This window comes from Centrocercus urophasianus, unplaced genomic scaffold, assembly GCF_019232065.1.
Source record: "Centrocercus urophasianus isolate 14NV4802_14NV808 unplaced genomic scaffold, USGS_Curo_1.0 seq_14, whole genome shotgun sequence".
NCBI lineage: Eukaryota > Metazoa > Chordata > Aves > Galliformes > Phasianidae > Centrocercus > Centrocercus urophasianus.
The window spans coordinates 16,310,500-16,324,815 of record NW_024884586.1 but is presented as its reverse complement, the minus strand read 5'-3'; the positions used below and the strand labels follow the sequence as shown (position 1 = coordinate 16,324,815).

The window sequence follows — 14,316 nt, the reverse complement described above, 5'->3', positions numbered from 1 at the left end:
GCAGATGTAGATATCAATCAGCTAGCAGGCATCTTTCTATTTCTTCTCCCTTGCTGAAGTTACCATACTCCTGACAACATTTAATGATAGTCTGAAGCCTTCCTCCACGCCTATGAAACCATGGGTTTTTTTAATTATTTTCAGTAGATATTTTTCTAAATAGACGTTTTTAGAGGCTGTTTTGCCTTAATTTTGCTCGTCTGCAGAGTGGAATGGATTCCTGACGTGCCTTCAGTGGCTTCTTAGGCTCAGGAAGTTTCCTTGAAGAGCAGCTGAAGAACATTATGCTGCTTTTTCCTTCCCTTTGTGACTTTTCTGGGAGTTATCTGCCCCTGTAGCAGTTCTAGCTTTAACCCTGCTTGCATTCAGGCTTAGTTCAACATGCCAGCTTGTAGTGTTTCCTTTGCCAGTGGGCGAGCACCTGAAAGTATGTGATTTCTCTGAGCAGATGAGTGCATTTCAGAGAGCTGGAGAGTGCAAGTGCTGGAAGGGTGCAAGTGTTTCATTACTAATTTTTCTTAGGGTTAAGCTTCAAATGAAAGAAGTGCATGCAGACTCCAGATTTTTTTCCTTTATCTTTGTATTTTGTCTTCTTATGGAATCTTTTGGCTTGGACTGCTGTGACCTCAGTAGAATTTGGAAAGCTGATGTTAAGCTTGATTTTTATCGTGCTTATTTTTCTTCTCTGATTTCCTTTCTTCATAACGTAATGTGAAGAAATGGATGAAGAAAAGTTCTGCATTTTAATGTAGGACTTTTTTATAGGCAGAGCCAAGAATTTATTGAGAATACTGTCAGATCAGAAGTAACTTGTACTTGTGAACTTTGTGATAATTTTCAATATATAATTTTGGTTAAATATTGTGTTAACCTACAGTTTAGGTTTTCTTGGGATTGCTGCTGCTGTTTTTGTGCCTTTTCCTTTCAATGAAACAAGCTAGAAACATAAAAACATTGCTGTTAATTAGAACTATTGTGATACCTACATTTTGGAAGATGAAATATCTGATAGTCTTAAAGACCTTTCTCAGGAAAGGTAATGAATTGCATTGTATGTGTTCATAATAGCTGTTTTTGCTCAGTTGATTCACTGTATGAAATCATCTCTAACTTTTGAATTCTGTAAATGAGAGATGATACAGTTCTCAAATACCCTAATGTTGATTTCTTGTAAATTGGTGTTAACTAACCCTGCGCCCAGTAGTTATCATAAATTTCTATATTTTTTTTTTCTGAGATGAAGAGGGTGGGATTTTTGTTTCAAGTTTTGTCCCCATTTTCACCTGTCTGACTAGCTGCTGACTATTTCTCTTTCTCTCCTGCTTTCAATGCATCTTGGGTAGAATTGTGGAACAAGCACCAGGAAATGAAAAAGCAAAAATCTTTGGAAAAAACGAGTAAGGAAATAATAAAACATAGAAAACTGACTCCCACAGCCTCCCCCATAACTGCCAACTCCCCAGATGCGGGGTGAGCTTGCATCTATGGCACACAATTTTTATACCCACAAAACAAAATTAGGTAAAAGATGAAGTCCATCAGGAAAGCTTGCTTTATAGAGGAGTCCAAACAGATCAGTTTGCTCTGGGGAAATTTTGTTCAAATGTCTCGTCTTTTTTTAATTTATTTCTTTTCTTTCCCTGAATGTTTCCTTCTAAAAAAAAAAAAAAAAAAAAAAAAGAAGTAGAGGAAGCAGATATTCTGTGTCCTCACTGTATGTATCAGATATATACTGAAGGATTTCAAAGCATTCCAACTCGTTGCTTAAAGACCATTCTTGCTAAACAGGTCTTTGCCATGAATGTATGGTTTGATCGAACATTACTACAATGAAAAATTCTTTGACCTTTCAAATGCTGGGATGGCCAGTGTTGTTACCTGACTTCAACCAAGAACAGTTTCTGACTACAATCAGTCTGTGACAAAGAAGTAATTTAGAGGGGGAGAGAGAAGGTGTATGTGAAGAATTGTATTTAGTGATGGCTCTAAGAGAAAATCCTCTTAAATTCCTTAATAATAAGGAATCAACAAGAATTTTTTTTTCAATACACCACATTAAAGGAGGAGTAAAGTGATCTGAGGCTGTTTACAGAATCTAAATAGCAGTCTAAATCTACAATAGTGCTAACGTCTGTTGAAATATGCATGTGTGTTATCTGCAGTTATGGTACCAGGTTTTGCTGGTTTGGTTATCACTGTTACAAATAGGGACATAGGGCATAAGGACAAACATAATTTATAATAACCATGATGTGATAGGTGTTTTTTAACTATGAGTGTAATATCTGCCTTGCAGAGCTAATGCCCCTCTTTGCAGACTGAAGTTTGGAGCGGATTAATAGCTAATATGCATGGGTGGTAGGGCTGGATTTCCTATGTTTCAGGTGCTCCAGTTAAATACTTCAGTTAAGTGCTTGCAGCATCTGGGGTTTGTTTAGAGTGAAAAGGGCAAGTGGAGGCACGGCTGCAACGTACTACATTGGAGACTTGAATTGCTTTCTGGGAGTGTGTGTGCAGCAGGCACAGCACGTGCACACATGTACTCTCCCAGGTTGGGCCCTTCAGTTAGGTTTCGATGTTGGAGGATATAAATTGTTTGGTTGTGGGTTTTTTGTTGTTATTTAAATGTGAAATAGGTACACAGTTCTGTGAACAAGGGAAGGGGAAGTTCCTAAGTGCTTGTAAAGTGGCAGTGATAACAGCACGATTGTGGTTATTGTACTCCTTAAACTCAGCTACTGTTACTGCCCATAGCTGGCAAACACCTGACCTGCATCAGTCAGTTTCACCTGCTTTAAAGATCAAATTGCCAGAAGTACATCTGAAATACGTGTTGGGACAGGGAACTGTTTGCATTGCTTAGAGCATACAGCTGAAGTTTAGTATTCCTACTGTGCTAATGAGATATAAAACTTTTCCTGCGCCATTATTCAGGATGGGAAACATTGGCTGTTTGAATGGCTGGACATAGACTTCTAGAAGTGAATAATATATATTTCGATAGAAAATAAAATTCCAAATTCAGTAAATGATGTTTCTAGTTTATTTTTCAGCTTTGAATTTTTCCTTGATCTTAGTCTTTCACAATTCAATTTGCAGTAACTAGGGCATAAGGTTTTATAGACAGACTACTATAATAAATGAGGAACAATTATCTAAAATATTTCACATGGACAGTTTGTTTTTGAGTAGGAAGCTACTATGGTCTGCATAGCCCCCTTATGGCTTTGCTGTTCATGAGTTTACATACCATCTCAAGCTCACTCCCACAAATCTTTGTATATTATCCTTCTCTCTCACTCTCTCCTCCCTTGCCTTTTTCTTTCCTTTTCACTGTCTTGCCCTTTCTAATGTTACATATAATACAGACATGTTCATGATTCCCAGGTTGTTGTGATTAGTGATTATAAGAGATTGTGGCATTGCTTGGTTAGAGATAATGGATATATTCATGGATATGTAATATAACTATTCCAGCTGCTGATCATGTCTTTCTTTTATTGAATAGTTGGCAGATATGGATATGGCAGAGGTGTTGCAGTCTCTTCCCTTTTCTGAGACTAGTGATAATTTGTGTACAGTCTATAACACATTCTTTTCCTGCCTTATTACTTACTTCATGCAGTGCTTATCCAAATTTCTTTTCAGGCTCTACCTGTCCATCATTCTTTTCCTTCTGCCATCTCATCAAAGGACAATAGATGATGTGATTCCAGAACTGCATGGGAAATAGAACACAAAGTTCTCTCTGTCTTTTTATTTTGTATTGTTATGGTTTTATTTTGTTTATTCAGTTGGGTGGGTTTATGAATGCATGACTTAAGGCTTGTTGTTTCTCTCTCTCACTACTGACCTATGTGATTGCCAACTCTGGAGAGCCATTTGTTCCATAATTGGCACATGTTATGAAGTTCAGCATCATGCGAGCTTCTTCCTTGATATTCTTACTGATGTAACACCAATTATCACTAATGATGTTCTTGTGATGTGTTGCCTCGTTACTGCCTTAATAGTTGGTCTGTCCAACAAACTGAATTGCAGACACTCAGCAAATTAGCTGTTCTAAAAGGGATAGTGACTTCAAGCAATTAAGTATCCTTTATTTTTTCCAAGAATTAAGGAAGTGGCTTCCTAGAGTTGAATGGCAACTGCTCTGCATGTGTTACTGTAACTGGGAGCTATTTAACCTTTGTATGTTGTCTTTTCTCTCTTGAGTGACTAACAAAGGTACTGTTAAATAACAGTCACATTGTGCTATGCCTTTGGAATATTTGAAATTCAAAGAATGGCAGATGTGTTCTGCTGGCCTTCTTGTTAACAGTACCAAGAAATAATAATAAAAAACAAAGAACATGCAAGAATGAGAATGTAAATTTGTTTTCTTGATACTGTTCCTGCTTTCAGTCTGTCACCTGCCTTCTGCTGTACTGTTTTTTCTTGATAAAATAATGATTTACTTTTTCCTTTGTACAGGGCCAGAAGGTGTGAAACATTTTGATTTGGGAGAAACAGATGAGAAAAAATCCCAAATCAGTGCAGACAGTGGCCTCAGTTTGGCCTCAGGTTCTCAGGTCAGTGGCTCCTTTGCTTGTTTTTTTTATGTGATAAGATAGAAGATTTTTCTATTTGCTGCTTACCTGTGGGAAACCTGTACAGTTTGAGACTTCTTGCAAGGCTCATCTTGAAAAATTTTTTCTTCCCTTCCCTTAGGGTACTAGTCTTTGCTAACTCTTCAATTGTAAAATCCCATTACCTTTTTGACTTGCAATCAGTAGTCTCTGTTTATCTGTCTTAATCAGTCAAGGAAGCGTATCACATGTGGTTTAAGATCCCAATGGAGTGGGAGATGGTGGTTTTTCTGTGATGATCAAAACTAAACTGATATGACCTTTCTTTCCTCTGTGTCTTTGATTGCAGAAGAGTGATTTTGACTCTGTTCCCAGCGGAGGACCATCAGTTATGGTCCGAAGTACCAGCCAGGATTCTGAAGTTAGCACAGTGGTAGGGTATACCCAAAGTGAAATCTTGATGTGATTCACTTCTTGGTAAAGTGAAGAGCATTTCATGCTTATGTTTTGTGTACAGTATGACTGCTATCACACTATACTATCACAGGCACCACATACTGTGCCTATGATGTTGTCTCTGTCCAGAGCCTCTGAGTGGGTGGCGAATGTCTATCTGACAGAATGTGCATTGTTTTACTAGCAGATTGCATCTGTCATATATGATACTTGTTGCGTTGATGTATTCCTGCATATTGGCGTATTTATGGAACAGGCAATCCTTTTATAAATATGACTTAGTTGTATACAAATTATCTCAAAAGACTGTAGCCAGAGGCAAAAAAAAATAGATTGTTTGATGCATTAAAAGCAATAAATAATTTTCTGATACGTTACCTTATGCCATTTGAACCATGTGCAAATATGTCTGCTTCTTCTGATCAGCTGTAGGGCCTAGAGAAAGAGGAATACAAATGCATTCAACAAAGAAGACTTCTCCCTGCTGCATGTTATCTGATACAGCATTTTTCAAGGAATTTCCTTCTTGTTTTTGGTTTCTCTTCTCTCTAAACTGCTGCATACCTGTGAATATTTAGTTTTCCATAATCTCTTCCCAGCCTGTAACAAGAATAATACTTTGCCCTGCTCTGTTGGATGTAGAAATTATTCTCTGTGGTATGTAGCTCTGGAGAGAAAAGGAGTCTAGGAGAGCTGTTTGGTATTCAAGGATCTAATCTTCCAAGCTCAAGAAGGTTCCATCCCAGCAAATAGGAAATCAAACAAAGGCAACACATGACATGTATGGATAAGCAAGGAACTCCTAATTAAATTGAAGCGTAAAACAGAAATGCATAGCAGGTAGAAGCAGGGGCAGGTGACCCAGGAGGAATATATACTTGCTGTACCATCTTGCAGGGGTGGAGTCTGAAGGTAAATCTGGAAAGGAATGTGAATGGCCACAAGAAAGGATTCTCCAAGTCCGTAAACAACAAGAGGAAGATTAGGGAAAACTTGGGCCCGTTACTTAATTGGGCAGGGGAACTGGTGACAAATGGAAAAGGTTTGTGTACTCAGTTCCTATTTTGCCTTAGTCTTTACCAGTAAAACTAGCCATTAGGAATTCCAGGCCTATGAGATCTGAAGAAGCCTGGAGCTGGAGCAAGGAAGACTTACTACTGATGGAGATGACCAGGCTAGGGAACACTTCAATAAACTGGATATGCATTAGTCCATGGGGCCTAATAGTTTCCAGCCATGAACACTGAGGGAATTGGCTGATGCTGTTGTCTCTGAGCAATCATGGTGATTGAGAGATATTTCTGAGGAAGAAGTTAGAGCAAGCATCACTCATGCCTTCAAAAAGGGCAAGAAAAGAGATAGGGGAACTACAGCCTGGTCACCATCATTTCAGACCCTGGGAAGAAGGTGGAGAAAAATCTCCTGTAAAGCATTTCTAAATGCATGAAAGATGAGAATACAAATGAGAGTAGTCAGCATGGATTTACAAAGGGGCAATTATGCTTAACTGAGCTGTTAACTCAGACACTGGGATAACTAATCTAGTGTGTGAGAGGAGAGTAATGGATGATGTTGCTTACCTCCGCTTTAGCGGGATGTCCAGTCCTGGGTTCCCCATAAAAGGGCAGCTTCACTGAAGGCAGTCTAGCATAGAGCAGCAAAGACAATTAAGAACTGAGCATCTTTCATATAAGGAGAGGCTGAGAGAGTTGGGACTCTGAAGAAAGCAAGGCACAGGGAGGTTTTTATCAATGTGTATAAATACTAAACAGGAAGGAGTGCAGACAGTGGAGTCAGACTCTTCTCAAAAGCAACCACTGTTAGTACAAGAGGTGATCAACACAAAAAGTAAAGCACAGGAAATTCCATCTGAACAGAATATACTTAAAAAAAAAAAATTATTGTCAGAGTGGTAAAACAGTGGAATAGCTTGCCCAGAGAGGTTATAAAATAGTTATGCATGGAAATTTTCAAAACTTCTCCAGACATGGTTCTCAGCAACATCCTCTAGCTGACCTTGCTCGAACCAGGGGGATGTAACGTAACATCCTAACAGATCTGTTCCAAACTAAACACTTCTGGGATTTTTTTGAAGGACTCTTAGTCTTTTACTGGACTTTGTGTGAGAACAGTATCACTGAAAAAGGAAAGGCAGAGGTGGCCTTCAGTTGGTACCGTTCATTATTTTATGCTGTAAGAGAAAAAAAAATTACAACTTTTTCTGTCTGCATTGTCTTGTCTACTGAGGAATAATGGCTTTATCTTTCACAGGTTAGTAACAGCTCTGGGGAGACTCTAGGAGCAGACAGTGACTTGAGTAGCAATGCTGGTGATGGCCCAAGTGTGGAAAATGGAGGCAATCTGACAGGATCCAGGGGCACTGTGTCAGACAGTGAAATTGAGACGAACTCTGCTACTAGCTCTATTTTTGTAAGAATGCTGCATACCTTTTTTTATTTTAAATTTCCTGCCAGTAATCATTTTAATTTTAGTGTGTATTTGAAAAAGGGCATTTGATTCTCTTTGGAGGATTAATCAACAATTATTTACAATACCAAAATATTAAGGATTACATTTTTACTAGATCCGTGTGCCTTTCTTCATATCCTGTGCAATATGTGGTTCTTCGAGTACAGTAGATTTGTGTTCCACATCATGTTATAGGCTCTAGCAATCTTTAATTTCACCCTTGCTTGATGTTACTCTCAACCAAATTGACATTTAATTCCCCTTCAGAAACAAACAAACAAAAAGGTCAAAGAGCACTGTCTGACTTTAATTAACTAGAAGGAACTGATAGCCTGTTTGCTAGGAGCAGCTCTTTGATACAAAAAAGTGATGAGCCTATGATGATGGAAGTTAGCAGTTCTTCTGTTTTTTAAAAACATTAATAATACCTGAAGCTTAATCATAACTTTTGACTATCTTTTCCTAACTAGAAGATATGTATGCAGTAAAATTCAAATGCTCGTAGAGCATATTTTGTTCTTAAAGTTCTTGACTATTGGTATAACCTCTTAATATACATCTTACGAAGAAAGTAATCATATAGTTGACTTAGTTAAGTCAAGATGTCAACCGTATGTGACAACAACTAGCAGTATCTAAACGTTGGTGTGATTGCATTCATTATGTTATAATCTTCACTGAACTGTAAAAGCCTTTACCAGGTAGGTATTCAGATTTTAAACAACAACCAAAATCATGGTACTTCACTGCAGTTTTTTCTTAAGAGCATGAAAATAATGTAACTTCAGCTTATTTAGTTGAGAGAAAATCTTCTCAGTTACTGAGGAGTTAGACTTTGTGGGTTGGTAACCAGCATAAAAACACCACAAAAAAAAAAAAAAAAGAAAGAAAAATCAATTTTTCTGCATTTTTGACATTTTTATACTTGATCAATGAAACTAAATAAAGTTTAAGACACCTCTGCAACATGTTCAGAACAAAGAAGTCAGATTATGTGACATGTGATGAATGTCAGGTATTATAAAGTAGTTTACTTGGTGATAGAGAAATAGATGGGCATCTTTGTCATTGTGGTTCCTGCTGACAGTCCCAGCATACAGTTCTTAGACCAGATGATACGTAATAATTTGCTAAGCATCAGTAAGTTTACTGAGCCTTTATGAATGGTAAATGAAAGATAAATATGTGAAGTCTGATTTGGATATAAAACTCAAGTAAACTTATTCTGTTTGTGAATATTCATTTTCTGTTTTCATCCTGAGAAGATGTCATGCATTTTTTTCCTGTGTTCCTCAACATCTGTATAACGATAGTGGTATTCAGCTGTTTCCTGAGTGTGGAAATATTTGCTGTTAGAACACAGATAAACTTCTGCTTAAGAGTGAAATGTAGAGGATAATGGAAGAGGTTTAACAGTTCTTTCCTTTGGTCTGGGATTTGCATTTTTTGTTTTGTCTGTCTGGATTCTGGACTTCTGAGTGTATTAACTTAATTTTTTAACAAAGTAACTTCATTTTTTTTGGAAACATTTGTGGGAAAAGTGTACACGAAATATAACTTGCAAGTTGTTAAGTGCAGCAGTATATTGCAAGAAACAGCCCTGCAGGTTGCAGAGATGTCTGACACCTCGTATATTATTTTCAGGCAAAGTCTCATAACTTGAAGCAGAATGTAAAGGAGAACAAAGGCAGTACTCCAGGGAAAGGTCCAGAGGATGGGAACCAGCGTGTCTATCTCTATGAAGGCCTTTTGGGTAAGCTATTTTTGAGGGAGCAAGGGGATCTTTTAGACTGAAGCTGGAGTCATGTCTGGGGCAGACTGGAATTTATGCATTCCCAGAGAATTATTTTTTTTAAACTACTCCCTGTTGTATGTGCTGGTAGAATAGGAGAGTCCATTTGGACATACAGAGTAAAGTGAAGGATTTGCTGGGGAGATTGAATAAGTGAAGATGGGAGGGTGGTGTACTTTGCATTACGTGTAGCTTTTACAAGGCTCTTGTTCTTGAGTAAGAATACTTCATACTGTTGGAAGGAAGATGGAAGGAACTTAGTTAGCTATGCATGGAAAACTAAAATCTAATGTTGATCTTTTAAGAAAAGTTCCTTAAGTTTAAGTCTTTAAATAAAAGGCTGCTAAACTCAAAAGTTTAATGGTTTTAGAGTGTGCATCCCTGAATTAGCAGTATATTGTTTTGTTTGTAATGTATTTTACTTGGACTTGCTGTTAATCAAGAGCTCTTTCTTCCTCTGTTTTTCATTCTTTCTATTCATTCTTCCTACCCACTTGGAATGATACAGGTAGGGATAAAGGATCTGTCTGGGACCAGTTAGAGGATGCTGCAATGGAAACCTTCTCTATGAGTAATAATCTCATCTTTCCACTTCTCTGTGTGTTTGCCATGATTTGTGTTTGTGTGAAATATTCGTTGCTTCCAAAAGTGTTTAACAGTATATGGAAGAAAGTGTATCTCTTACAGAACAGGGATGAGAGATTCTTTTGTATAAATTTTTCAAAAGATTATGTCATGAATTAGAGCAGTGTGCTTTGTCTTTAATTTTACACTTTTCCACTGTTGTGATTTTGTTTGTGATTTAAAAGTTATTCCTTTTTTTTTTTATGTGGATTGTTTGTTGGCTTGTCATATTTTCAAAATATGGGGAAAAAAAAAAAAGAAAAAGGGAAATTGCCTGGAATAAACACTCAAATTTTGTATGTATTTCCTAGGCAAAGAACGCTCAACGTTGTGGGACCAGATGCAGTTTTGGGAAGATGCCTTTTTGGATGCTGTGATGTTAGAGAGAGAAGGAATGGGGATGGATCAAGGACCGCAGGAGATGATTGACAGGTAAAGTTCTTAGCAGCCCTCTTTTCTTTCTTATTTCATTTGGGGCTGACAAAGTAGAAACAATATTGTTTTAGTTCTGTAGCATGTGTTATTTTGTCACTTTGTAAACTTTGGTGCTGTTACTGACTATCCCTTAATGAGCCTTTTGTCTCTGTGCTGGTCAGCATCTCCTGCTACTGAAATACTATCTTCAACTGTCACATGTCTCTCTTACCACTTGTGATATTTTTTGGGAAAGAAGTAATGGTAAATCTGATCACACTGTGGAATAGGCTCAATTGGTAATAAAGCAAAGGATTTCTTTGTTCAGACAAATGTATTCTGGAACAAAGGGATATACCAGTGTTTTGGAAGAAGTTAAATATCTTCAGAAAGTGCATTTTCAACTTTCCCATAAGACAAAATTGTAAATAGGTGTTTTTACAGTTTGTACTACAAATAAACAAAAATCTGGAAAGCACCACAGTGAGAAAACAACTCTTTAGAAACATGTGTGACTACTTAATGCTACTTCTAAGCTGTCTTTATTGCCTACTGTTATTTTTCTCAGCCATGCTAAAGTCTGATCATTCTCTTTTCTTTGTACCACCTGTGTCTGTGCCATCTATAGCCATGCTATCATGTAGAATTAGCTCTCTTAGCTGAAGTAGCCAGAAGTAGTCAGTGGGTTTCTAGTTACTGGAAAAATAAGCAGTTTGAAATCTGTCTACTCAACTGGAATAAGAGATGACCTGCACACTTCTATCTTGAGTTAAATGGAGCTGCATAGCAGAAGCAAAGCTCTAAAGAGGACAACTCTTGTACTGATTTATGTTACTCTTCTAGCAATTGTCGTGAAGCTGCAACTGTGGAAGACCAGTGGGCTGCTGAGAACTTTCCCACTGAGCATAGTCTAGTTGCTTGAACTAAATAATTAATGAATGCTTAATAGATGAATGCATCATTGTACTGGAAAACGTCCATTCAGCTTAATGTCTTTGAAGATTTTATTTGCCATACACTTTTTATAAGTATCGTTCTGTCCCCTGCCAGTGCTGTAGTGAATTGGATGAAAAATGCTCTACTTCACAACTAACTATTCTTGCAGGTATCTTTCCCTGGGAGAACATGATCGAAAGCGTTTGGAGGATGATGAGGACCGCTTGTTGGCTACGCTGCTGCATAATATGATCGCTTATATGCTTATGATAAAGGTGAGTGGTTGTTTTTTTTTAATAGATCACTGCTCACATCAAACCAATGTATTCTGGTGGTGGTGTCTTGAAACCAATATAGTAACATAATGTGTTTAAATATCTGATCTTAATGAGGAAATTGTTTTAGAACCTGGAGGTCTTTTGAGGTTTGTTGTCTTAGTTTAAGCAGTCCTATGCTATAGGTATGCATATACATTGCAATGTAAGCTATGAAATATTTAGCTGTACCAGCACCTCTAGAGGACATTCTTACTCTTGGAAACATGAGTTACAAGTTAGGTAGAGAGCATCTTTAGTCTGGTTTCCTAATAGCTGCAAATTCCAGTTCATTCTGGGGAAGACAGAGTTGAAAGGAAAATATGGAAAGATTATGAATATGCATATCAATAGCTCAGTGTGAAACTTGCAGTTACTTTACGAAATCCTTTTTCATTCAGTGGGCTGTCTTATATGTTCTTAAGACTGTAGGTGGCTACTAATAACTTTCTTTTAATCTAAATTATTTCTGAAATAATGCAAATTTTCCATTGAAAGTTACTGGAAAATCAATCTTATAAAACTTCTGTCTAGATGTAGACTTGCTTTTCCAGGACAATCCTGTAACAGTTTTGGTGCACTATTCTGCTAGTGCAACACCTTGAGAATCAGACTGGGTATACATAAGGGGTAGTTTGATAACTTTTTATGTTGTATATGAGGAAGTGAAGTATCACTCCATAGTAGTGAAAAGATTAAGAATGTCTGATATCCAACCAGTGGAGAAGTTGCTTCATGTAATTTTTTGGAGGGGAAAGTGGGGAAAGAAACAAGGATTGATTGATTTTTTTTTTTTTTTTTTTTTTTTTTTTTTTTTTTTTCTGATAGAATATGAAGATAAGCTTTAAGGTGGAATTTGAGTATACTTGGAATGATTTTATTTCAGAAGAAGGCTGAGATTTGGCTATTAGGACATGCATCTTTGTGATACTTTCAGTAGCAGTAATAATAACCAGTTACTTTGATCAGTGGCTGCAGAAGGGGAGAGCGAATAAAGTTGATAAGTGGCAATGTGGAGAAATTGGAAATTTTGATCTCAGTAGTGGGAAGTGGGGTGTAATGAAATTGCTGCTTTGCTGTGCAAGAGTAGGCAGGAAATCTGTTGTATGTAGTGTCTCTTGTTCTATAGTTGGGAAAAGTGAAGTATGAGCAATTTTTTTGCTGGTACTGCCGGGCTAAGGAGGACCTAGCATGGCTGAACTGCAGATGGGTTGTTTTGCAGTGTTAGCAATGAAAACAAAAATATGTTGAATTCAGGAGGCAGAGGGAGTTGCCTGTGATTAGAGAAGAGTAACTAACTGTCTTTTTATATGTTCTTTCTAGGTGAATAAGAATGATATTAGGAAAAAGGTGCGTCGTCTGATGGGAAAATCACATATTGGATTGTTGCATAGCCAGCAGTTAAATGACATTCTAGACAAGCTTGCTAACCTGGTAGGTGAAACCATGATGAATGATGCATCTGTGGGAGCTTCAGTAGAGGGAGGAAAAAACAATTCAAAATTCTATAAATGCTCAGCTGCAACACTACGAAAAAAATATTAGAAATCATTATATCAGATTATTAAATACTGCCTTCATATGAATGGTATAAAGACCATAGTTAGTTGTATGACCCTGCTTATAATATTATGTAGTCAGCCATCGGAACTGCAGTACAAATAGGTATAAATGTGAGATTTTGGCACTAGAGTTCTGTGCAACTTTGATGTTTTCCTAATATCACTAATGTTGGGAACCTTTGTTCTTGCTAAGACTGTAGCTTGGTTTTATGCACTGAAAGGGCATTAAATTCTCCTATTGTTAACTGGGAAAAAAACAGATCATTTCACTACAATATTAATAGTTATAGGAAATAGACACCTCACTATCACATACTGAACATGATACCAGCTTGAATCTTGAATGTTGTTTTGTGCTGCAGTGACTTTCATAGTTGCTCTTTTTGAGGCTAAACTTACTGGAGTATCATGCCTAAGGCTTTGTCCAAAATTGCCTCTGCTCATTTATGTTAAAAATACATTTCTCTTGTTGAAAATGCTTCTAGTGTCACCTACTGGACACCTCTCAAGAAAGTTGGTTTCAAAGTTCATTAATGGTGCTATGTTATCTTACCTAGAATGGACGGGAGCTCCCTGTGAGACCCAGCGGCAGCCGCCACATCAAGAAGCAGACTTTTGTAGTCCATGCTGGAACAGACACTACAGGAGACATATTTTTCATGGAGGTAGGGAAAGGAACATACATATATTAATGCAAATAGTAGCATTCAGTAAATAGTATTAGAAATCTCATCTAACTCATGTAACATTTTGTGCACTGAGGTGTGTGATGACTGCATTGTGCTGAGAAGCAACATTGGAACTGTGTATGAACGTTGGTGGTATGAGAAACTCATCAACATGACTTACTGCCCCAAAACAAAAGTTCTGTGTCTGTGGCGGAGGAATGGCCAGGAAACACAACTGAACAAGTTCTACACAAAGAAGGTACACATTTTATTTAATGCAGACAAGACAGTGCAAAACAAATATGTTGTATTGATGTGTCGTGTATTTTAATGAAATAATAGCATTCTCTATTCAGTACTCTTTACTGAACTGCAATGGCTGTTTAACGCTGACTGAAGGTAACATTTTGCCTTGTCATCTACCTGGAGGCAGTAGTACAGCAGGATGTAATTAAAAATGATGTGTAGCTTTTACTTGTTTTTTTATTTGAAGAACTAAGAGTAATATGCGAT

General features: G+C 37.3%; 1 protein-coding gene across 13 annotated transcripts in view; it reads left to right on the top strand.

Moving 5' to 3' along the window:
• MADD (MAP kinase activating death domain) overlaps window positions 1-14,316 on the top strand; it is a 75,116-nt gene that overhangs the window by 39,737 nt on the left and 21,063 nt on the right. For 10 of the 13 annotated variants that reach the window (XR_006168183.1, XR_006168185.1, XR_006168184.1 and 7 more), the window contains 10 exons: window positions 4,474-4,571; window positions 4,918-5,001; window positions 7,296-7,454; window positions 9,138-9,246; window positions 9,794-9,856; window positions 10,221-10,341; window positions 11,429-11,534; window positions 12,897-13,007; window positions 13,693-13,800; window positions 13,898-14,062. Coding sequence is in view for 10 of the 13 variants with exons in the window: in XM_042814848.1 (XP_042670782.1) it covers window positions 4,474-4,571; window positions 4,918-5,001; window positions 7,296-7,454; window positions 9,138-9,246; window positions 9,794-9,856; window positions 10,221-10,341; window positions 11,429-11,534; window positions 12,897-13,007; window positions 13,693-13,800; window positions 13,898-14,062 (1,124 nt within the window). In the remaining 3 variants the exon portion in view is untranslated. The remainder of the gene's footprint in view (window positions 1-4,473; window positions 4,572-4,917; window positions 5,002-7,295; window positions 7,455-9,137; window positions 9,247-9,793; window positions 9,857-10,220; window positions 10,342-11,428; window positions 11,535-12,896; window positions 13,008-13,692; window positions 13,801-13,897; window positions 14,063-14,316) is intronic. The other 3 variants (XM_042814851.1, XM_042814849.1, XM_042814850.1) reach the window with 2 other exon arrangements.